Source organism: Sminthopsis crassicaudata, chromosome 4 (genome assembly GCF_048593235.1).
Source record: "Sminthopsis crassicaudata isolate SCR6 chromosome 4, ASM4859323v1, whole genome shotgun sequence".
In the NCBI taxonomy this organism is placed as follows: domain Eukaryota; kingdom Metazoa; phylum Chordata; class Mammalia; order Dasyuromorphia; family Dasyuridae; genus Sminthopsis; species Sminthopsis crassicaudata.
Genome location: NC_133620.1, coordinates 95,516,393 through 95,539,373, shown reverse-complemented (window position 1 = coordinate 95,539,373; position 22,981 = coordinate 95,516,393). Strand labels below are relative to the sequence as shown.

General features: G+C 36.8%; 1 protein-coding gene across 4 annotated transcripts; it reads left to right on the top strand.

Moving 5' to 3' along the window:
- The first annotated feature begins 3,794 nt into the window (after positions 1-3,794).
- On the top strand, positions 3,795-22,395 carry DDX59 (DEAD-box helicase 59). Of its 4 annotated transcripts, XR_012489055.1 has the most exons (9): positions 3,795-4,076; positions 5,265-6,073; positions 8,743-8,910; positions 11,333-11,422; positions 14,762-15,013; positions 16,437-16,589; positions 17,370-17,427; positions 18,615-18,743; positions 21,851-22,395. XR_012489055.1 is itself a non-coding variant. In XM_074308719.1 (8 exons), the coding sequence occupies exons 2-8, from the start codon at positions 5,276-5,278 to the stop codon at positions 22,112-22,114; spliced, it is 1,854 nt and encodes a 617-aa protein (XP_074164820.1). In that variant the 5' UTR covers positions 3,795-4,076; positions 5,265-5,275; the 3' UTR covers positions 22,115-22,395. The 4 variants fall into 4 exon arrangements, 3 of the variants coding, with proteins under 3 accessions (XP_074164820.1, XP_074164821.1, XP_074164822.1); XM_074308719.1 differs by lacking the exon at positions 17,370-17,427; XM_074308720.1 differs by lacking the exon at positions 17,370-17,427 and having other exon boundaries at positions 3,988-4,258; positions 5,275-6,073; positions 21,851-22,217.
- The last annotated feature ends 586 nt before the right edge of the window (positions 22,396-22,981 follow it).

Sequence of the window (22,981 nt, the reverse complement as noted above, 5' to 3'; positions counted from 1 at the left end):
CAGTGCTTTAGGAAATTTCTTGACAGCTGAATAGAGAATTTTTGAAACAGGGAGAAATGAATCATGAAGGTCAGGGAGGGAAATTGGCATAGGAAACCGCCAATGAAAAGGCAGAGTTAGGTGGTAGAATGTTGTATGTGACAAACAGAAGGAAGGTCAAGGATGCTGAATTTTAAAGGAAGTGGAGGGAAATAATGCCAGATTGTAACTCAGTTCTACTTTGATTCCAGGTCCACTATACCAACTGCACAACTCTGCTGTGCCTAGAGCAAGAAAAAGTTACATTAACCTTGCTAGGGTATATTATATGGGAAACAGAGGAGGGGAGGAAGGTAGAAAGTATAGGAAGGTACAAAAAAAGAAAGAGGAGCATAACCTTTGGGCTCTTCTAATCTCAATGCTTGTGCCATTACTTTATTAAAATAAGGTAGCAGAAATCTTATAATGGATTTTCCACACTTAATGCTTATTTCCTATCTTCTAGTTAATGAGTCTTTCCTGATCCTAGAAAGGTTGGTCCTACAATTCTTGAAGGTCATAGATCTAAAGTTGTAAGAGATCTTGGGCCATAGTCCAAATCCATTTTGCAGAGTAGTAAACTGAGAATCAAAGAAGTTAAGAGGTTTGCCAAGTTTACAGTCTGTGTATCAGGCAGGAGGAAGTTAAGAGTGCTGAGCCTGGAGTCATGAAGACCTGAGTTAAAATCTAGTCTCAGGCACTACCTATGTGACTCTGGACAACTCAAGCTCTGTTTTATTTAATCCATTGTACCAGTTAGCTGCCCTGGTCTAGTTATAAAGGGATTTAAAGTCCAAACTGAGGATGTTATATTAGATATTGGAAATGATTGGGAGTCACTGGAGTTTATTAAGTAGGGTGGGTGATATGGTCAAGCATAGGTTTTAGCAATATCAATATGTAGCTGAGTGGAAACAAACAACCTCTCCCCATTCTGCTCCAACCCCAAAAAAACCAAACTATTGCAGTAATATCAGAGGAGAGGCATGATAGAAAGTAAAATTAACAGGCCTTAGGAACAGACTGGATATGGGGAGAATGAGGAATCCTAATGAATGCCACCCTAAGATGGCACTCAAATTTGAGTGTAGAGGATTGTTGCAACCTCAACAGTAAGAGGAAAATTAGTAAGTAGAGAGGATTTGGAGGGAATGGTTAATGAATTCAGTTCTTTGAGTTTTACAATGTCTGTGGAATATCCAATGGGTGGTTAAGATGCATATCTAAAAATTTGGAGAGAGGTTAGGGCTAGATCTGAGAATCATGAGAATTGGATCCATAGAAGCTGATGAGATCACCAAGCCAAATAATCGTCTGGAAGATTGGTAATAAATGTGTGTATATACATAAACATGTATCTAATGAGCATACATATGCTTATATATTATCAATAAGGATATATGTGTATACTCACCTACATGCTTACATATATATACACACACATATATGCATGCATGCATATCTCATTTTATTGCATTTTCTTGAGTTTCACATTGCATTTTTTAAAGAACAATTTTAAAGTTTGTGGCAATCCAACATCCAGCAGCTCTCTCCACACCATTTTTCCTTACAGCATGTGCTCATATCATGGCTCTTTGCTACATTTTGGTAATTCTTGCAATATTTCAAACTTTTTCATTAGATTTGTTATGGAAATCTATGATTGATGATCTTAGGTATACTACCGAAATTATTTTGAACAACAAATTTAAACAATGTTGCATGTATTGACAGCTCTGGATTTCCCTACTCCCTGAACAATTGAAGGATATCAAATAAATTTAGTTGATAAAGCAGCAGCAGAGCTTGTGAGAATAGACTCCAATTATGAATTAAATTCTACTTTAAGTAAAATGCAGTCAAACAACACTGCATGCTACAGAAAAAAAAAAAAAAAGACTTTTATGAAAGGAAGAATCAATCTATGAGGAAAACTTCATTGTTGATACAATTTAAGTAAATGCCACAACCAACATGTCCTTTAGCAAACACCACCCTAATCAGTAGCCACCAACATCCAAGTTAAGACCAGCTAAAAGAAAATGAATTCTTTTTTTTCCCCCCTGAGGCTGGGGTTCAGTGACTTGCCCAGGGTCCCACAGCCAGGAAGTGTTAAGTGTCTGAGGTAACATTTGAACTCGGGTCCTCCTGACTTCAGGGCTGGTGCTCTATCCACTGCACCACCTAGCTGCCCCAACAAAGTATTTTAAAATGAAGACATGTGCAGGGTTATTTTCAGATGATGATTTTAAATCTAACTGGGGTATTTGCTTATTTCCAATTTTCTGGTTCTTGGAGGAACATAAAGCTAGAATTACAAGGACCTCAAAGGTCATAAAACCTAATCCAAGGGTGTACTCACAAACATATGTACATAGATATGATCAGAGACAGAATTTGAAGCTAAATCCTGAGACCAGATCCAGAGCTTAAACTACCATTCCACTAAGACATGCAAGGTCTTCAATAGACTGGAACTGACTTCAGGAGGACATTCTTAAGTGTTGGGTGTGGAGCTTTATGATTCAGTGCTCCATCTCCACTTTTTTTGTCAACATCCCCCTTTTGCATAAATTTGTAATCATAGAATCAAAAATTTAGAGCTAGAAGGGACTTCAGAGATTATTGGACCAAGATAGCAAACTGCATAGCCCAAATTCAAAACCAGATGCTCCCACTCCCAATAGTGCACTCTCCACGTTGTGCCCCTAACTATGGACTCTGCCATGTCACAGTAACTGCTTCACCAGGTAAGCTCACCTCACCCCTGGAAGTTCCCTCTGTCATTTCAAATTCTCCCTCTTTTTGCTAGGTTCCTGCCAGATTTCCTTGTTCGGGATGCTATCCCATGCCTTCATTCGTTCTTTAATGTTCCCTTTAAGATTATCACTCTGAGATTGCGATCCCTTTTCTGACCTCGGAGATCAGGATCTCCCAGGCTTCAAGGAGTCTGGAGACCGGACCCATCTTCCCAGGGTAAAAGGAGCAATAGCATTCAGGGGCAAATCAACTCCCATAGAAATTCTCATTCAATTGAGAAATCCTGGTCTGATCAGCTCAGGCTGTCCCAGCCCCCCCACCACATCCTACGGCGGGGCTCAGCTCCTTGCAGAAGGCCTAAGGTAGCTTGCTCAGCTGCTTTCTGCCCTCTCAGCGTCAAATTCCATTTCCCCAATAGGTCTTTGCCACTATAGAAGTCAGTGTCTTAGCAAACTGATTTATATCCAACAATAATCTTTCATTTTGCAAGTAATAATTCGGGAATAAGTGAATCCTTTCACTTTTAAGCCTGCGGCCGATTAAAGGGGACTTTTAACACCTCTCTTATTGCCACGAACCTCACGACCAGCAGGAATTGAGGGGACTCAAAACTCGGTCACCCAGGCTGCAGACTAGCATGCCTGGGGTTGGTCACTCCGCCCCCCCTTAGCTTCCTTTTGTGTGTCTGCTAGCATACCCGTTATTGGAAAGAAGAGTCTTTTGTATCTGCGTGTCCTGCACTGAGCACGAGCCAGGCAAGGAGGAGGCGTTTAATAAATGCTCGGTGACTTGGCTCCCAATAGCCGCCGCACTCCGCAGGCTTGCGCAGCGTCGCGCTTGGCCGGCGCGGAGAGCTCCACTCACTAGCCGGGGTGCTACGGCCCTGGGGGGGGGTGCTGAACATAGTCGCTCTGGCAGGCCCTCCCAGCTCGGGATGCGCCCCACTCAGGGAAAGCTCCGCCCTGAGCCCGGCCCCGGAAATGCTCGCTGGCTCCCGGTCTCCCCGCCTACGGCTTGGGACGCTTCCTTTTTTTCCAGGCCAAACGCCGCCTTCGCCTCCCCTAAGTCCCCTCCCCCACTGAGGATCCTTTCCCGCAGCTCCCCGGCCTTCCCTGCTCTTCCGAAGGGAAACCCGGGGAAAGCAGCACGCGAGCCGACCGGGTGCGCGTGCGCACGAGCAGCTGCAGGGCCAGGCGCGGCTCGCCACACGACGTAGGCCGAGACTCAGGTCCGGTGCCCGGGTCGTCCCCCCCCCCCCCCCCCCACCACGGAGCGGACGCGCCTGAGGACTTCGGAGGGTGAGATGACCCCGAGCGTCGACCCGCTCCAAGGGAAGGAGGAGGAACGACTTCTCTTCCTTCCTGTTCTTTCCTCCCTCCCAGTAGAGGAAGATAGACGGAGGAAAAGGAGGAGAGAGGAAGTCCCTTCCCAATTCTTGCGGCACCTCCCGTGGACACCCTTACTTCCCCGCCCCCTCCCCGTATCCTAGCAACGCCGCTGACGTACAGCTGCGGGACGAGGTTGGAGGGAGGGTTGGGGCAAGGGAGAAGATTACAGGACTACACTGCGGCTGCGCAGCAGGGAGCACTCAGCTCCGCTTGGGGAGGAGAGGGACGCGCTGGGGCTTAGTGCCCTAGCCGTGGCCTGGATGGGCTGGTTCCTAAGTGAAGGGTTTTAGGAAAAGGGCCTGGTAAAGGGAGGAGGAGGGGGCATGAACTTTGGCAATCCAGGAGCTCCTAGAGAGAAATGTACCTGAACTGCAAAATGGAAAGCTGGTCCCTCAGCTTTTATTGAAATAATTTTTAAAAGTTTGAAAGAAAGCACATGAGTAATTTCCTCCTTTTTTTTTTTTTTTTTTTTTTTTTTTTTGGTAAATGCGAATGATTACAGGAAAATCCGCATAATATATATATAATCCTTATAAAAGGATTTTTGCCTACTCACTATCTGCTAATGTTAAAAACAGGTTTCTGCTACTTCTCAGGTAATCCATTAGCTGGTAGAGCTTCCCTTCTGTTCTACTAGAAAATGGAACTGGAGCGACCCCAAAGTCATGATATTTGATTTTTTAAATAAGTCACTTTAGCCACCAAGAAGTGGTTATCGAATGCATTTTGTAGGCAAATGGCGCTAGATGAGCTCTCGAATACTTTTGAATGCAGTGTTTCATTGTATTTCTCTGTCGGTAAGCTCCTACTATGTGCTGGCGTGAGTGAACAAAAAAAGGCCAAAGGTAGATTCTGCCCTCGAGAAGATAAAATGTAAGCACACAAACAAGCTCTATGCAAAATAAAGAGGAAATAATTAATGGAACGCGGAAAGGCGCTAGCATTAGGAGGGCTTAGCACAGACTTGTAGATTCTAAAGCCAGTATCAATCATATGGGTGATAATCTTGTACCTTTTTTTTTTTTTTTTTGGCACAGAACGATTTGGGAGTGGGGTGGAGGGAGGGCGTCAGTTTCATTTATAGCTTTTCCTCAACAGCACACTGAAGGATGTTTATTCCAAGATCTCTGAAAGTCAAAAAGAACGCTTTAGACGATGAAAAGAGTTGTGTGGCTAAGAAGCTTAAACCGCAAGAAGAGAAACTGACATCAGAAGAAGAGAGAGAGATCCCAAATGAGGCCTTAGCGGGGGAAGAATCCTCAGTTCCATCCGAGGGACCCGGCCCCGACTTAGACTTCCCGCCTGAGTCCCACGGCCCTTCAGCTGCTGTTGGCGGAGCTGAGCCGAGTGCTGAAGACCGCTGTGTTCCAGAGGAGCCAATAAAGTCTTTTTCTAAAACTCAGCGCTGGGCAGAGCCGGGGGAGCCTGTCTGTGTTGTGTGCGGTCGTTATGGAGAATATATTTGTGATAAGACGGATGCAGATGTTTGTAGCTTGGAATGTAAAGCAAAACATCTTTTACAAGTCACTGAAAAGGAAGAAAAAGTAAAGCTTCTGAAAGGCAGCTCTGAGCCCGAACCTCCCCCACTTGATGCTCTTTTTGCCTATCAAGAACACTCCTTTATTTTAAACCTTCAGGATGACCAGGTTGAAAACCTTAAACAACAGCTCGGAATTTCAGTCCAGGGCCAGAACGTTCCAAGGCCTATCATAGACTTTGAACACTGTGGTTTTCCTGAAGTTTTGAATGACAACTTGAAGAAGTCAGGCTATGAAGTTCCAACTCCCATTCAGATGCAAATGATTCCTATTGGACTTTTGGGAAGAGATATAGTGTGCAGTGCTGACACAGGCTCAGGGAAAACTGCAGCTTTCCTACTTCCTGTTATCATCAGAGCTTTGGAAAAAGTAAGTTAAAGTTCACGTGTACAGTCTAATCTCCCAGTCCCTTAATATCCTGTTCTAAATTGTAAAGATATGAACAGAACCACTGGGTGGTAACCTTTTTATTTTTTTAACCTTTAAAAAAAAAAACAGAATTGTAGTAAACACTATTTGCTAGGCTGGGGTACAGTGGATTTTCCTAGAATCAGGAAGAAGACTCATCTTCCTGCGTTTTAATCTGACTGCAGTCTTTACTAGCTGTGTGACTCTGGGCAAGGCTCTTAACCTTGTTTGCCTCAGTTTCCTAATCAGCAAAATGAACTGGAGAATAAAATGGCAGAACACTCCAGTATCTTTGCCAAGGAAACCCCACATGGGATCATGAAAAGTCACACACAACTGAGATGATTGAACAACAACAAAAAACCCAGTGAAATCAGGACCAGTCAGGGCCTCGAAAAATTATCGTAGAACAAAACACAGAATGTCAAGTTGAAAGAAAGACTTCACTGTGATATCTCTTAAAACTTAACTTAAAAGCTCATGTAAGGGAAAAAGTTTATGAAGGAAAATAGCTCAAAAATATTTTCTTGTCAGATTTCCAATGAGTAATTTTCAAAATATTTATCATTTAAATGAAATTCTGAATACCTCTAATTAATGGATATACATAACCATATATACACATATGTAGGACAACCAACATAGATGGTTTAGAATCCCTAAATAAACAGATCAATAATTTGGAAGAAAGCAAGCATATCTTTTGGTCATTAGCCTTTGTTTTTGAAGAGGACCAAAATGACATCACTGTGTTGGGGTCATGGTACAGTGTGTCTGACTGTGGCTGATCAGAGTAAGATGAGCTCAGAAGGCTTTACCGAAAGTTGGGCACAAAGAGTCTATACACGAACATTTGGAATAGTGTTCTCTCTAAATATGCACATCTTTCCCTTCTTTTGAGTTAGTACAATTCTGCTTTGCTTATAGAGCACAGTACCTTCTTTGATGTGGGCACGCAATATTGGGTGGTCTTTTGCCAGTGTCTCCCATATTGCACAATGGATTCAGAGTTTTTCAGAGAAACTTTGAGAGTGTCCTTGTACTGTTTCTTCTGACTTCCATATGAACACTTCCCTTGTATGAATCCTCTATAAAGAAATCTTTTGGGCAAATTTATATTTCACATTCAAACAATATGGCCAGCCCATTGGAGTTATACTCTGCAATAGAATTTGAATGCTTGAGCTGAAGGACCATGGCATTATCTAGCCAGGTAATCTTTAAAATCTTCCTAAGACAATTTAAATAAAAGTGATTCAGTTTCCTGGCATGGCACTCGTATAGTTAAGATTTTGTTGGAACAAAAGGTTTTGCAATTGTCAATGCTGAAAAATTATCCATGCATATATCTTGTAAATAAAAAGCTATTTTAAAAAAAGGCACGAAACTTGTAACCTAGATTAGAATGTAATTGAGGAATGTTTAACAAAAGAAATAAAAATACAATACATTAAAAAAAAATTTGAGATATTAAAAAAATATTTCATAAGCATACAATAATTTGGTCAGCACAACGGCTCTATAGACCTCTTTTATAGTCAGTCTAATACCTCTTCTTTTCCACATTTTTCTTTGGAGCCTTCCAAACGGTGAGCTAGGTCTAGCAAGGCATGTGTCAGCCTCATCATCTGTGTGTACATCCCTGGAAAGTATACTGCCAAGGTAATTGAACTTTTCCACAACATTCAAGACTTCTCCATTTGCTGTAACTAGTGGTTCCACATATGGATGATGTGATGCAGCTGGGTGGTGAACCTCTGTTTTCTTGGTGTTGATTGTTAGGCAAAAGTCAGCACAAGCAGCAGAAAATTGATCGATACTTTGTTGTCTCTTAGCCTTAGAAGTTGCATTGAGTACACATAAAAAAAAAAAAAAAACAGGATATAGAACAGAATATATAAAAATAAAACAAAACAAAACTTTTTATGTGTACCAACTTAAAAGATTAAAAAGAACTATCCATAGTATAATATCCTATTAACTGACATCACCATAATCAGGCACCCTTCCATATTAAAACAAATGGCAGCCAATAAATTTTTCAGTTTCCTATCTTCTGTAAGTAAAATGAGAGTTTTGTAGTTCAAAGGCATGAGTGCCAAATCTAAAATAAAATTATCTGTAAGGTTCTAGGGATACAATGGTTGGATGAATGATCCAACAAATGAGTAGGAACCACAAATGACCAAATTTATTTGTGAATGAAATTTGTCTTCCTTCCCACTTTAGAGGTGTATGTACAAAACAAAACTTTATGGGAGATCTTGGAAGCAAGACCTGTCCTATCAACAGGATAAGGAAAGGTTTTTTTGAAGGAGGTAACATTTGAGACTGGTCTTAAAGAAAAAGTAGGAATTCATTAGGCTGACACAAGAAGAGAAGGAATTGTTTGGTTGGGAATAGAAAAAATAGCCTGAAAATAAAGGAAAGAGTTTTGAATCTGGTAGAAAGAAGTTGATAGATCACAGAACAAGAATGGAGAAAAAATAGCATAAATGAATTGCATGGGCCTCAGAAGGTAAAAAAATCATTACAGGATAACTAATGTTGAAAGAAGAGTCCTTACAGGGATAAAAAAGATTTCATGGTTAATATTCTTAATGAGTTTTTTTTCTTTCCTGTATTTCTAGAACATAACTCCGTCAGCACTTATTCTCACTCCAACCAGGGAATTAGCCATTCAGATAGAGAGACAAGCTAAGGAGCTAATGTGTGGCCTGCCAAATATGAGAACAGTTCTACTTGTTGGAGGTTTGCCTTTACCTCCCCAGCTCTATCGTCTGAAACAGAATGTTAAGGTAAGAACCAATAGGGCATTTATAAGCAAAGGAGGAGAGCAAAGTTTATGTTCAGAGAAACTTGTAGGATTTAGTTTTAGATAGAGTTTCCTAGCAGACATTTTCTTCTCAATAAATATAATTTTCAAGGAGTAATATTAAAGGAGAATAAATGTAATTTCCAAGGAGTAATAGTAAAGAATAAAAGAACAGCTGATTGCAGGATTAAGAAATAAAGGGAAGTAAAAAAAAAGAAATAAAGAGAAGTGGTGCTCAATAAGAAGTCTGGTCAAGAATGGGTCAAAACTAACTTAATTTTAACTGATAACTAGATTGAAAAATGAATATTGATATGATCATCCCATGTTTTAACACAGCATTTGGCAGTTTCTTGTGGCTTTTTTTGTAGGCAGGAAAGAGGAGAAAGGAATAAGATTTTATGTAACATCTATGTGCCAATCACTGAGTTAAGGGAAAAGCATAATTACTTGATGGAAAATTTATGAAAGAATAGTATCTTGTAAAAAAATTTTTTTACAAACAGCTAGTAAGCATCTAAAGCTAGATTTGAACTTGGTTCATTCTGATTTCAGTCCTAACACCCTCTCCACTGTGCTAATATGGGCTTGATGATAGTTTGTTAGGTAGATTTATAATTAATTATGTTAACCAATCTAAAGAATATTTTTTTAATGGGTTGATGTCATTATGGTGGGAGGTTTTTTGTGGAGCGTCAAGACTGTTTTATTCAACGTTTTTTTAAAACAATGTCATGGATGAAGACATAGAAGAGAATGATCCCATGAAGCTGGATAGAGTAACTAACATGTCAGGTGACAGAACCAAGATCCAATAGAGATCTAGATCGGTTAGAATGATGGATTGGATCTAATAAGGTGAAATGTAATGGAGAGAAATGTAAAGTCAGATATGTGGATGCTGAAAATCAACTGAGCCAGGATGAAAGCCAAGATACTAGACAGTAGAGGACTGAGAAAATGATTCGACTGGTTTTAATGGGCTCAGAATAAATCAGCAGTGTGACATGATAGCCCCAAAGCTAATGCAAACATAAACTGTGCAAATAAAAACAGAGCATCCAAAACAAGGGAGTTTATGGCGCTACTGCCCTCTCTGTCACATCAGAGGTGTTCTGTTCTAGGCACAACATTTTAAGAAGGACATTCACAGATTGTAATGCGTCGTGAGGAAGGCAACCAAAACATTGAGGATACTGGAAATTATACTTTATAAGGATTAGTTGAAGGAACCAGCAATATTCCAGTTAATTCTAGCAGTCTGGAGATTTAAGGGTATTTTCATAAGAGTACAGAGTAGTAATACTCAGAGTAATGTCTTTACTATCATGTGTTTTAGAGGAAGGCTTAAAGCCTAACATGAGACATCTCAGAGATGGCAATTACAGTCACAAACAAGGATGTTGCTGAAAGCTTATTCATACTGTTTCAGAGCAGATTGAGGAAGAGGGGCTAGTGATGGTGCTGCAAGGGATTGCCCTTGTATTTGGCACACTCAGGATCTGCCAGTCTAATCACTCCCTTCTGGTTGATGGTCAGAATGCCTAGGTTTTTTGTCACTTTTGCATTAGATAGTTTCGTGATGAAGGGATGCACCATGGATTTGTATAGAGAGAGGAAAGGATCTCTCTCAAGTACATTTGCTTTGTGTCCTGCCTCCGATATCCTGGGCATGGAAATGCTAAGAAGGCCCCACCTTTATACATACGTGGCAGGAAGTTTCAAGAAAAAGACAAGTAGAATGAGCACATCTAGAGAGGAAGCATGCCCAAAAGACCCAACAAAACCAAAGTTTTTTTTTGTTTTTGTTTTGTTTTTTTTAATTGAACAATCAGAAAACATTCAGTTTGAAAAAAAAAGATTTGGTGGGAAAGAGAGGGAGAAAGGAGTGATGAGAGCAGACTTCCAGCATTTGAAAGATTGTCAAGTGAAAGAAGAATTAAACTTGATCTTCTTAGCTCCAGAAGGCAGAATTAGAAAGTAAGAGTGTGTGTTGTAGAGAGGCTCTATTTTGGCTCAGTAGAAGGAAAAACTTTCTAAGAAGTAAAGTTGTCACAGGGGTGAGGAATGGGCATGGTAGAAGGATTTATTATCCGGATGCAATTGGAATAGATAATCTCTTAAATCTTTTTCCACTCTGCAATTTCAGTTAGTAAACATTTATTAAGCACCTACTCTGCCAGACACTGCTGATTTTGACATTGAATTATTCTGTGGTGTGTTTGAAAGGTAGAATTTGTTAGGTCCTTTGTTGACTTGCTATGTATAATTTATTGGAACTAGGAGAGACCAATCTTACATATGAAATTACAAGTCTCTAAATCCACTCCCATCTCCCCATTTTTTTTCTCCTCCTTATTTTGCCTTTCTTTTCTTTCTTTCTTTCTTTTTTTTTTTTTTGTAAGGTTATAATAGCAACTCCTGGGAGACTTCTGGAAATAATGAAACAGAGCTCTGTGGAACTCAATGGTATAAAAATAGTCATCATAGATGAAGTAAGTGTTTTTAAAAATATGTATTTTTAAAATAATAAATTGTGGTAAAATACCAAATAATGTGATTTGAGGCAATTTTTAATGTTGAAAACCTATAACTAAATATAGGGATTCTTAATTTGCTGTCTTTAGATCTTCAACAGATCTGTAGATTGATATATAGAATCTGTGAACTTGTATAGAAAAAAAAAATATATATATATATATATATGTATATATATATTTGGGTTTTTTTTCTTATTTCCACTAACCTTTGGTTTCCATTTCGGTTTTATACATTTTATTTTGTGTATTTAAAATCTGATTTTGAAAAAGGGTTCATATACTTCACCAGACTGCCAAAGGGTCCATGGCACAAAAAAAGTGAAGAACCTCTGGTCTCAAAAAAGCAACAAAGCCAGGGTGAGCCACATATACTGAAAAGACAATAACCTTTCCCTCTGATCACTCAACATGCATTTGCATACACAGGGTGCTACTTTTTTGACTCAGGATGCTGACCAGAGCTTCTGGGAAGGGCAATGTTCTGTCTGATCTTTTAAATAGGGAATTAAACCAAATTTATAAAAATAACAACTATTCACCATTGATAAATAGTGAAAGAATATGAATATGCAGTTTTCAAATGAAGAAATCAAACTTATTAATAGCCATTTGAAAAATTCTCTAAGTCATTATTGATTAGAGATTAAACAAATTAAAACAACCTGAGGTACTGTACATCTCACACCTCTTAGGTTAGTTAACATGACACAAAAAGAAAGAGACAAATGCTGAAGGCAATATGGAAAAATAGGGACATATATATTGTTGGAGTTGCAAAGTGATGCAGCCATTCTGGAGAATAATTTAGAACTATGCCCAAAGGACTATAAAACTTCATATCTCGTGACCCAATCTGAATCCCAAAGAGATCAAAGATAAAGGAAAATACCTTTATGTACAAAAACATTTATAGTAACTCTTTTTATGAAGAAAAAGATTTGGTAACCAAGGGGATACTCATCATTTGAGGAGTGGCTAAACAAGTTAGGGTATATGAAAATGATTGAATACTGTTGTGCTATAAGAAATGATCAGGGAGTTGGTATCAGAAAAACCTGTAAAGATTTACGTGAAGTGATACAAAATAAAGTGAACAGAACCAACTTTTGGTACCATGTGGCTAGAATTAGGAAGCTTGGAACCTGGAATAGATTGGAGTCATCATTAGAGAAGCCTTTCTTGATCCTTCGCCAATTATAGTGTCCACTTCTAGGTAGTGCTTTGCATTTAACTAATGCAAAGTGGGGGGGGTGAGTGTAAATATATGTACGATTAAAATTTGTATATGCTGTATATTCTTTTATGTACTTATCTAGAATATAGAGTAGAGATTATTTCATTCTTTGTACTTGCATTCCTAGTGTCTAGCACAATTCCTGTCACATAACTGGATCTGAAGAAGAGAATTTATGAAAAAAAAAATCAAAGGCTCTTGTTATTAAAAAAAAGAAAGAGTTCTGTGGGCTTGGAGGCATTCTAGAAAATGACTTATATGAGAAAAAAATGGAAATCCTCATTAAGATCTTTTTTTTTAAATGAAAGAAAATCAAGAATCAATGACTGAGCCTAGAAGTTGGGGAATTTGGCATGCATAAGGAATTTGAATAGGATCCAGTGAGACAGAGACAAAATAAAAACACCTATTACATAGTATCATAGAAGTCAGTTACAGTGACAGTGCAGTACTCTAAACAGGTAACAGAGAATGAGAACTGGGGAAAGATTTTTGAATTTTACTGGGAGGATAATATTTTGAAATTGTTGACATTTGAAAGCATAGATTTGATGAAATATTGATGTTGGTATCTAGCTAATGAGGGATTGATAGTGGAATGACAGGTGATGAAATGGAAGCAGCCAGGAATATACTGTTTTTTTTGAGAAGTTCGGCAATAAAGGGGTTAAAGCATAGGGAAACTTAAATTTTACCTTGTCCATTGAGTCTCTTGTCTTCTTTACCTTTGACTTTTATATTTTCAGGATAAGAACAATAACTCATGTTTATATTATAATGTATATTTGAACTATTTAATAGTTAGCATCCATTTAAATAAGATGATGCTATAACAAGGTATATAATGTTATAATCTTTAATAATGCTTTGAATGTATGCAGTATATTAATGAAATAATTTATGTAAAATGCTTTGTAAGCACTAAAGTATGACATCAATATCACCTAGTATCTTTCTTATAAAGTACTTTCTTAACCAACAACCCTATGAGATAGGTGCTAACAGAATTATCCCCATTTTATTTAAAGATAAAGAAACTGAGACTCAGTTGTAATTTGCTACAAAATGCATTATGAGGAAATCTCAGAAGCAAGACCAGAAATCAGTTCTTGATTTCTTGTCCAGGGAACTTTCCATTTTATTATCTGACCTCTCATGTCCCTTTTACTACTAAAGGGGATAATGTATTTTCTTATATTTTCCACTTTCTTTTTTTCTAACTAGATAGAGGGAGTATTATTTCTTAAGTTTATACATAAGAAACTGAAATTCAGAGAGAGTGCCTTCCCTAAGTCCTATGGTATTTGTTGGCTAAGGAATAGAATTTTGGCTTTTGGCTTTCTTACCCAAAATATTTCCCACTGGACTCAATACTCTGAGTACACACACACACACACACACACACACACACACACACATCTGTTTTAGAGTTGATCTTTGTTTTAGATTTTGGCTTTGGGCAGTTTTTTTTTTTTTAATAGTAGTGTTTTTTTTTATTTATTTTAAAACTTAAATAGAAAATAGACAAAATGAAAGAAAAGAGAAAAAGAAAAAGAAATTGTCATGTGTACTGCAGAACATATAAAAGGATTCAAAATGTTAATATATTTACATTTCAAGAAAATGTATATAATAATAAAACACTTGTATTCAAAATTATCTAGTTTTGCTTCCCTGTAAGTTTTCTTTTGTTGTATGCTGTGAACTTTTTAGTTTATTCTTTCTTTTCCCTTTCTTCCCTGACCCACCACCACCTTCAAATAGGCTACAGTTAAGCATGAATATATTTACATTTGTGGGACAATTAGTTTTTCACATGTGAGATGGTAATATTAAGATATGATCATTTGCAAGCTAATCTAGAGAACAACAGCAAATTTTTTAGAATATTTGAGTGCCACGACTAAGTTGAATGAAGAATTAAAGAACAGTGACATGTTTTCTTTTACTTTGTCTTATGTGATGGTGATGGATGCTCACAATATTTACAATGTTGAAATCTCCGCTACTTTATTTTTATAAACGTAGCATTTTGTAACTTTGTAATGATTTCATTTTAGGCTGATACCATGTTAAAAATGGGTTTTCAACAGCAAGTTCTTGATATTTTGGAAAACACTCCTCTTGATCGTCAGACTGTTTTGGTTTCTGCCACAATTCCAGCAAGCATAGAACGTCTAGCAAACCAACTTCTTCACGATCCTGTGAGAATTATCATTGGAGAAAAAAATTTGCCATGTTCCAATGTCCGTCAGATTATTTTGTGGGTGGAAGAACCTTCCAAAAAAAAAAAGTTATTTGAAATCTTAAATGTGAGTAGAGAAATATACTTTTACAATTAAATTCTGGCAGATAATGGGAACATTCTTTTCTCCAAATTTGTACAATAATGATTTTAGATGGAATTGATATGAAAATTTGATATATTTGATTGAGCTACTACTTTTTCCCCTAACTTTTCCTGAAAGTCTTAAGAAAATTAGATTTTAGAGTTGAAATTTAAAGTTGAAATTTTAAAAATTGAAATTCTTTTTCTTTAAATACTCTTGAATCTTCATGGAGAAAAATCTTAACAATTTCATTTAGTATCATAGATCATAGGATCCTAGATTTAGTGTTAGGATTTTAAAGAACTTAGAGGGACCTTAAGGGCCACTGAGTCAAACCCTTCATTTTACTGACAGGAAACTGAGGCTGATTAAGTTATTTGTCCTAGTGACTATATGAGAAAGGATTTCAAAACAAGTCTTTCTGACTTCAAGGTCAGCATTTTCTCTTCTCTGTGCCATATGTGGACACTGGCAAATTTTTTAAAGTTTAAATAATGAGAGTACTTTAGTTATATATGGTACTTTTCCTTCTGCAAGAAGTATTTAAAGTGTGCTCATTGTCCCTGATGACTTATGATTTGTTTTCAGTGCATTGATATTGGGGTAAAAAAGTGCAGTGCTGAGAGAGACAGAGAAGATTGCATTATTTTTCATAATGACTAACAATAAAGTAACCCCTGAGAAAGAGGCTTACCCATTTGAAACGTCTTCATCCTCCCAAGCTTATTTAACCCCCTCATATGGGGTTAAAAACTACTTTTAAGTGCATAAGAGAAAATTGATTTTTATTTAGCACCACACTTATTTTTATTTTTAGGATTTAAATTAAGGATGGACATTTCAGTATTCTTTTTTGAAGAATGTTTTCATTTTTCCCAATTAACATGTAAAAACATTTTAACATTCATTTTTTAAAATAATTTTTGAGTTCCAGTTTCCCTCCCTTTTCCCCAGCATTCCCTATTCCTTGAGAAGGCAAGCACTTTGATGTAGCAAAACATATTTCCATATTAGCCATGTTGTGAAAGAGAATATAGACAAAAGAAAAATGAAGAAAGTAAAAAAAAGTATGCTTCAGTCAACATCCAGACTCCATCAGTTCTTTCTCTAGAAGTGGTTAACATTTTTCATCATGAGTTCTTCAGAAACTTGTAACATTTTAATATTTTATTATTCTTAAGGGAATAAGAAGTATATTGGTGTAACCCTAATTCTGTCTTCTGAGAAGGGGGAAAAATTGGGTTGTGCACACTTGGGACAATATTTTAAACAAAATGTTTGGTTTTTTTTTAATCCCATGTCAGTTATAATAACTATTTAGCCTGTTTGCATTTTTTTACCATCGATAGTGTGTTGTAAATAATCTAAAACAGTTTTTTCAAATGACTTTTTTTTTTTTTTCCAGGATGAGAAACTCTTTAAACCGCCTGTGCTAGTGTTTGTGGACTGCAAATTAGGAGCTGACCTTTTGAGTGATGCTGTTCATAAAATCACTGGGTTGCAAAGCATATCTATGCATTCAGATAAATCACAAGTAGAAAGAACAAGGATATTACAGGTTTGACTCTTCTATTATGTATGTTTCTTCCAAACAAAACCTCATACACACTATATATATTCTTTCTCATTTCCTCTTACGTGTTACTACCCAGTTCTTATAGATCTTACAATTATCCTAAGACTTTAAATGAAGATTATTATTAATCTTTGAAATAGAAATCAAATCCTCATGAGTTTGAATCCCATTCATTCTGAAATTGTCAGAATTTGGGCAGAATTTTTACTAATATGGTTAATAGTGTTAACAAAATTACTGGAGATTATGGGGATTTTAAGTTACTTAGGAGAACAGATTTTTTCAAAATTTAGAATTATTTGCTAATTAAAATAAATCCCAGTTCCCATAATTTCCCAGCCCCTGGTCTAAGTTGTCAGTATTATCTCTAACCCACAAGGGTGCTCAGAATCTCCCATTTTATTAATACTTAAAGTTAGCATTCAGATATAGCATTTTATAGTTGGGAATATATGAAAAAGTTTCAAAAAATGACAGTGACAGGTTTACAGCTATAAAGCCACTAATACATAGCTCAGCTGGACATGGATTAAAAAGAACTAGTCTGTGTGTACTGATTTAATCTCTCTGTCATTCTAATTTATATTTAATTTAAGAAACATTTATTAAATGCATGGCATTGTGCTGAGTAGTAAGGTGACTAAGATAAAAATCAAAGTCTTCCATCTAGGATTTTAAATTCTACTGATTCCATCACTTTCTAATCCTTCCTCTCTTCACCATCAACTACTTCTCCTTACCTCCAAAATATTGATTTTCTAGAGAGATGGATTTGGATGGATTGGTTCCTGAAATAGACGTAGCATTTGTAGGACTACAGGTAAATTTTATCCATGAAGAATATATATATTTGAAAGAATGTCTCCTTTCTTTTCATATAATACAATGTGAAAACCTCCTGACTTTTTCCCAACTCTGCTCAAAATGTTACCAAAGATAACATTAGGGGATCTCTGAGTCACATATACTTTGAATCAAATTATGTCCCCCATGACCCTCTTGAGATAGTACATCCTTCTTATGACATGAAAGCAAATCACTTTATTGCTTCAATCTTCTTCTTCTTATCTTTTAGAAATGAGGGGGCTGGACCAAATCCTAAAGTTCTGAGATCTGTATCTTGCATGTTATTCTTGCTTTTGAATCACAAATCAGGCTTTCTCCCCCCTTTTCTGACAGTGGAAACATATAAGCCTATTTACTATGAAGCAAAGAAATTTATAGCATATAGTCTGTCTGCAGGGTATTGAGCTTGGTACTAAGTGATTAAAATTATGATCCTTGCCTTCAGAAAGTTTATAGTCTAATTAGAGAGATAAGACATATTCACATATAACTTGTCTAGTTATTTCAGTCATGCCCTATTCTTTGTGACCCCACTGAGGGTTTTCTTGGTAAACATACTGGAGTGGTTTGCCATTTCCTTCTCCAAATCATTTTTACAGAGGAGGAAACTGAGGCAGACAGGATTAAGTGACTTGCCCAGGGTCACACAGCTAGGAAGTATTTCAGTCTGGATTTGAACTTCAGGCCCATCACTCTTTCCACTTCATTACTTAGGTGCCCTTATGTAACTACTACACAAAATAGAATCAAATAAGTACATGGAAAGGTTTAGACAAATGCTGGAAGAAATATGAGAAACTGAGAAAGAAGCACCAGGACAGACTAGAAAAAGCACTACATTTGAAGTCTGGGGACCCACATTGAAATTCTGACTGATTTTTACTACTGCATGAAATTTAATCTTGTTCTGAACTTCATAAAATGGGGTTTTATATCAGAATCTTAGAGCTGTAAGAAATAATCCATATAGACTAGGTTGCCTTTTGGTCACTACCTAAATACTATGAAATAAGTTCTAGTGGGGGAATATCGTGTAATACCTCATAGAGATGATATATGAACTAATTCTTCAAATATAGGTGAAACTCTAGAAATTCTAATTATTCATATAGAAGCTTATATTTAATTACTGCAACAAAATGTGTATTGCTTTTTTGGCAGGGATTATTTCAAGGAGAGTATGAAGTTGTAGTAAGCACTGGAGTCCTGGGACGAGGATTAGACTTGATCAATGTCAAATTGGTTGTCAATTTTGATATGCCTTCCAGTATGGATGAATATGTACATCAGGTAAAAAAAGAAAAAAAAAAAAGGTTTTCTGTGATATCCTAAATATATGGGATAAATATATTTTGGAGCTCCCTTTTAAAATATGCTGCTCTAATGTTTCTGGGAGTCCATTAATATGAGTCTTCCCTCTATATTCCAATAGAGATTACTATTTAAATGAATACATTTGTACCCAGCAAAGCAGAACCTTTTAGAACCTTTCTGTTTGATGTAAATCTTGTCTTCTATGATTTCTAACATAAAGAGAATTTTTCTGTTTTCACAAAAGCCTTCTGCACACTTCCTTAGCCAGAACATGCTAGAATTAGAATGGAATTAATTATGAATGATTTTTCTTGCTTGTTGCTTTCACCTGCTAAGATAGCGGATGGGTGTCTAAAGTGGGCTACTAACATGGAACACTTTGAGATCTGGGCTATGTGCCAAGGACATCCACTCTGCAGCTATAGATATTTTCAATTTGGCAGCTGCTGATGACTTTAAGAGCCTGTTCCCTGTTACAGGTTTGCAGGAATGAGGCACCACCCAATATTCCATCCCTGCCTTGTGTCTCTGCTGGAAAGAAGGGTTTATCTGGATTTTTGATTGGCAGTTCTGGAAATCACCTGAGAAATGAGAGCTGTATAAGTGTACATCCCAGTAACTTCCAAGATCACTTTCTAGAGCCAAGGATAGCAGCCTGGCCTTTAACTTCTGAGTTTGGTCTAGTTATTCCCCAGTTGCTTGGGAGCTATTTTTAGGTACCTATGGAAATTAGAAACATGATTATAATGATTCTCTCTCTCTCTCTCTCTCTCTCTCTCTCTCTCTCTCTCTCTCTCTCTCTCTCTCTCTCTCTCTTTCTCTCTCTCTCTCTGTGTGTGTGTGTGTGTGTGTGATAAAAATTTTTTTCTTTTTTTTTGAGATGGTTTTTGGAAGTGAATTTTCAATATTGCCAAAACTTGCTTATTTACCTCTGATGGGTTCTTTTAATTTAACCATTTTGAGGAAAATCTTTCTAATAGGAGCTGATACTTTTCCTGCTGTTTTAATCAGTTTACATTGAATGTACAGGTATAAATTAACAAAGATCATTTGATCCACTATGTTTATTGTATAAATAGGGAACTAAATGCACAGTACCTTGTACAGCGCTTACATAAGCAGAAATGGAACAAAAATCCAAATCTCCTGACTCTTAACCCAATACCCTTGTGTACTATGCTGTACTGACAAATTCAGATTGAATTTATTAGTATCAATTATCATGCTGGGTTGTAACGTATCAGTGTCGTTGAGGAATGTCCTTAAAAGGCTCCAGACTGTCTTGTCTAGTTTTGCGTGTGTTTCTTAATTTTGTTTTTCTCTTCCCTCATTGCCAGCTGCCTTTCCTTGTTGCTGACAACAAGACTCTTATAACGCACTGTTGCTGCCACTCAGATTTAACTGTGAGCTAGAACACAGGGCTGGTTATTATTATGTGAAAATGAGAGTCTCAACTACTAAACTATATGGACTTTGCAAGCTATTTAGGCTGCTGGGTGGGGGTGGAGTGGTGGTAGAAAGGAGCAAAGTGAAATTTCTTTTAGTTTCAGATTTGTGGGTGTTTTTCCAAATGGTTCTGGTAAGAGCCTAAAAGTTTGACTTGGACAAGTGGAGGACATTATTGTGTATTAGTCAACAGCCTTTCAATTATTATAAAACCTGCTGGAAACAAAAGGACTTAATCCTGAAGAAACTAGGTTGTAATTAATTTTTTAAAAAAGATTTATGGGAAGGAATATTTTTTGTAAAAAGAACATTGGACAAGAAATTGGGAGTCCTTTGTTCTAGTCATTATTCTTCCAGTAACTTACTCTGATTTTGTAAAAGACACTTTACTTGAAAGGCTTGAGGTAGATGATTCCTAAAGAACCTTTTAGTTCTTAGCATTATTTGTGCATTACTTAAAGTGTTGTTACTTATAAATATGTAAATATGGAATGTGTGGTAAAATACTTTTGTCAAACTAATAAATATGAATCTATCTAAGGATTATACTTTAAAAAGGAAAAAAAAAACACTTGATTTTCATCAGTGTGACCAGTTTTTGTACTAATTTAGATTGCCTTTTCTCCATACCTTGATAAAAGACTGTTTGCTACTGTAACAAAAACAAAAGCTCTTCAGGAGCCTTGTAACTAGTTAGATTGATCCTTAAAAGACAGGCACATTGTCCATTTCCAGACTTAAACATAAAATCTTTTCATGTTGGTAGGACCTATCAGACCTTAAAAACCCCAGGATCTCCTTCATGCCATAATGAAAGATCTGAGCAGCATTTAACTAAAGGATGCCTTTTATCAACCAGTATGAATAGATCATGGACTGTATGTGGAAACATGCCCATTTGTTAGATGAGGAGGTTTAGTTATATTGGCAGACAGAAATCCTGGCTTTGGGAATGTTGATGAATTGGTTGAGGCAAGTAGCAATTATTTCCCGCTTGAGAATAATTTGGGTTTATTTTGCTTAGCTTAAGTTAGAGATAATTTGATGTTTACATTAACATCAACTGTTTTTCAAAGTACTGTGGCACAGTAGTTAAATTTGAATTAAATTTGAATATAGAAAATCAATCTAAACTTTAACAAATTTCTGGAAATGGCCTATAAATCATTTGAATGGAAATTAGTTATATTTGCCAAAGTCATTCTCGAGGTGTTTTGTCAAGGTTCACTTTTAGAGAAGGAGGAAGACCAAACCTGTGATTTCATTGGTATTAGGAACTTTGAGTAAGGAAACCAACTTCCTATAGCACAATCCCTTTAAGTCCTCAGAGGAATGCTTAAAGAATCCACAAGTTCATTTCTTTATATGGGAATTTATCACGATAATCTAAGAGAGTTTATTGCTTTCAGACGCCATTTATGAAATAGCTTTAATATCACATTTCATATGGGACTAGTATTCTAAAGCTGGCAGATAATCTCCCATTTAACTGAAGATTATAGCCTGAGTTCTTTCTGCTCTTAAGGCTTGACAATAAGCTAATATTAGTAAAACGTATTAAAATTATGTGTCTTCCCTTTTCTTTCCACTTGAATAGAGGCTAAGATTTAAAATGATCCTTTGAATTTCATTTACAGGTTGGAAGAGCAGGAAGATTAGGTCACAATGGAACTGCAATTACTTTCATCAATAACAACACAAAGAAGCTTTTTTTGGATATTGTGAAGAGAGTCAAACCAACAGGATCCATTCTTCCTCCTCAGTTATTAAACTCTCCTTATCTCCATGAACAGAAGAGAAAAGAACACCAAAGAGTTAACCAGGCGCAGAACACCCTAGTTACTGGTGATAATCTTATGGACATTATTAAAAAGCATGATAAAAGTCATTCTCAAAAGTAACTAATTGTGCCACTTTGGATAATCTTGTCATTGTGCAATATCAGTGAAAAATCTGCAAATTACTATTATATAGTATCTAAATAAATAGAGCATATTTATAAGGTAAGAACATAAGTTTGATTGTATTGTTTAAAATGTCAAACTTGGACAGCAGAAGTTGTACACAGCTGCTTTTCCTTCCTATTCTCTCTATAATGAGTGAGACTGAAAACAAAGGATCTGTTTTTATCCTCTGTGCAGAATTATTTTGAGAAGATTAAACATCTTTTTCCTTTAAAAAAGATGCTAGTTGTTTTCTTTCCCCTTCAGTCCAATAAACATATTTTGTTTACTATTTCTAGGAAGACATGTTGAGGGATTATTTTATATTAATGCCACATATTGCTTTGCCAGCTGACAACTTTACATATGCATGCAAAAAGATATTTTGATTCTTCTGTACTTTGTTTTTTAAAATATAATTTCTTTTTGATTTTTAAAAATATACTTTTATTAGTTCTTGGGTTGGAGCTAAAATGGTAGGTTAGCAGCAGCAACCCACCACCTGAACCCTCTCAACATTCTTCTTCAAATAACTTTAAAATTGTGACTCAAATCAAATTTTGGTGTTTCAGAGCCAACAAAAGTTCAGGGTGAGAGAGTTTTCCAGACTTAGGAGGTTCACAAGAAAAAGTTCTGTGGCTTCAGACTGGAAACCTGTTTGGAGCACACATGTACAGCCTAAGCAGTAGCGGCAGTTTTGGGAATTCTCAGCCCACACACAGGGAGTCAGACAATTGGCCAATAGGCGATTTCAGTGGACCTCTTGCTGGTACTGGGTACAGTTGGCCCTGATTGGCAACTCTATTGCCTATACATGGTTCTGGG

Coding starts and splice junctions, on each gene's coding strand:
- DDX59 (XM_074308719.1), top strand. CDS start 5,276: ATGTTTATTCCAAGATCTCTGAAAGTCAAAAAGAACGCTTTAGACGAT. Junction 6,074..8,742: donor TCATCAGAGCTTTGGAAAAA/GTAAGTTAAAGT, acceptor CTGTATTTCTAG/AACATAACTCCGTCAGCACT. Junction 16,590..18,614: donor AAAGAACAAGGATATTACAG/GTTTGACTCTTC, acceptor CTTTTTTGGCAG/GGATTATTTCAAGGAGAGTA.